Genomic DNA, 992 nt, shown 5'->3' with positions numbered 1-992 from the left:
CCTCAAAACTTGAGACATCTGTGGCATTTTGTTGTGTGACAAAAATGCACATTTAAGAGTGGCTTTTTATTGTCCCCAACCAAAGCAGGGTCTCCCCACTTCCTCGCCTCCCACAGCTGATGATTATCAGGAGCAGGCCATCTAAACTCATTGAAAGCGGGCTCCTGTGGTTGGCGGTTGCAGTAAAACATTTTTTTTTTCTACATTTTTCTCTGCTTCAAGGGCCCCCTACGGGCTGGGTTCCGGGGCTTCAGCCCTTTAAGCCCCTGCATTAATCAGGCCCTGCTCCCGAATTATAAAGGCGCGCCATGCCAGCGCACTATCATCTCCAGAGTTCTGTCCGAACCCGCAAGACGCAACCGAGACTACACTGATAATTATTAACACCAAACTGGGTTAGTAGCCTACTAGGACTGTTAATATAATCTTGTTTAGGTGAATGTCAATCAGGAAAGCAATATTCTGAATAATTTAAACATGTGAAAAATTGATTTAAATGTTTTTGTCATGAAATCTTGATGCATCGTTTTTCCATTGAATTTCGCAAAATTGCTGCTATTTTGTCACGCAATTAGCTTACAACTAAATACCGTAGTTACGATATACTGCTTGTTATTTCATTTAAGGAATTCCACGTATGTTTCTTTTAGACTGCAACAGGTGCGCTGACTAAACCATTCCTCAGTGAGGGGAGATTCTGCCTTTGCCTGAGAACAGTGGAGTTTTTCTTCAGTTGAGCTTTTCTGGCCTGTTCTAACCTGTACCCGAGGGTTGTGACTCCCGCTTGCCGCCATGCCCTCACTGTTCCCGGCATGGCTCTGCTGCCTTAGCCTGCTAACCGTGGAGACACACACCCTGGCCCTGTCGCGGGCAGCCCGGACACAGCCTCACAGGTAAGGCCACTTCACACTATCACTGTAACTGATATAACATGGTTTTGCTGCAAACCTCTAGACTACTGTAGTAAATCAATCAAATGACAGTATGCGAGT

At 45.4% G+C, this 992-nt stretch overlaps 1 protein-coding gene across 1 annotated transcript in view; it reads left to right on the top strand.

Moving 5' to 3' along the window:
* Positions 1–287: 287 nt before the first annotated feature.
* The window catches only part of adm2b (adrenomedullin 2b), a 6,460-nt gene continuing 5,755 nt past the window's right edge, over positions 288–992 (top strand). The window contains exons 1-2 of the mRNA XM_035790272.1: positions 288–395; positions 651–893. Coding sequence (XP_035646165.1) covers positions 793–893 — 101 coding nt within the window. The 5' untranslated portion in view covers positions 288–395; positions 651–792. The remainder of the gene's footprint in view (positions 396–650; positions 894–992) is intronic.

The sequence above is a fragment of the Oncorhynchus keta genome, chromosome 17 (assembly GCF_023373465.1).
Source record: "Oncorhynchus keta strain PuntledgeMale-10-30-2019 chromosome 17, Oket_V2, whole genome shotgun sequence".
Taxonomy (NCBI): Eukaryota; Metazoa; Chordata; class Actinopteri; order Salmoniformes; family Salmonidae; genus Oncorhynchus; species Oncorhynchus keta.
Note: the sequence above shows the minus strand (reverse complement) of the source record. Positions and strands in the feature narration are given on the sequence as shown.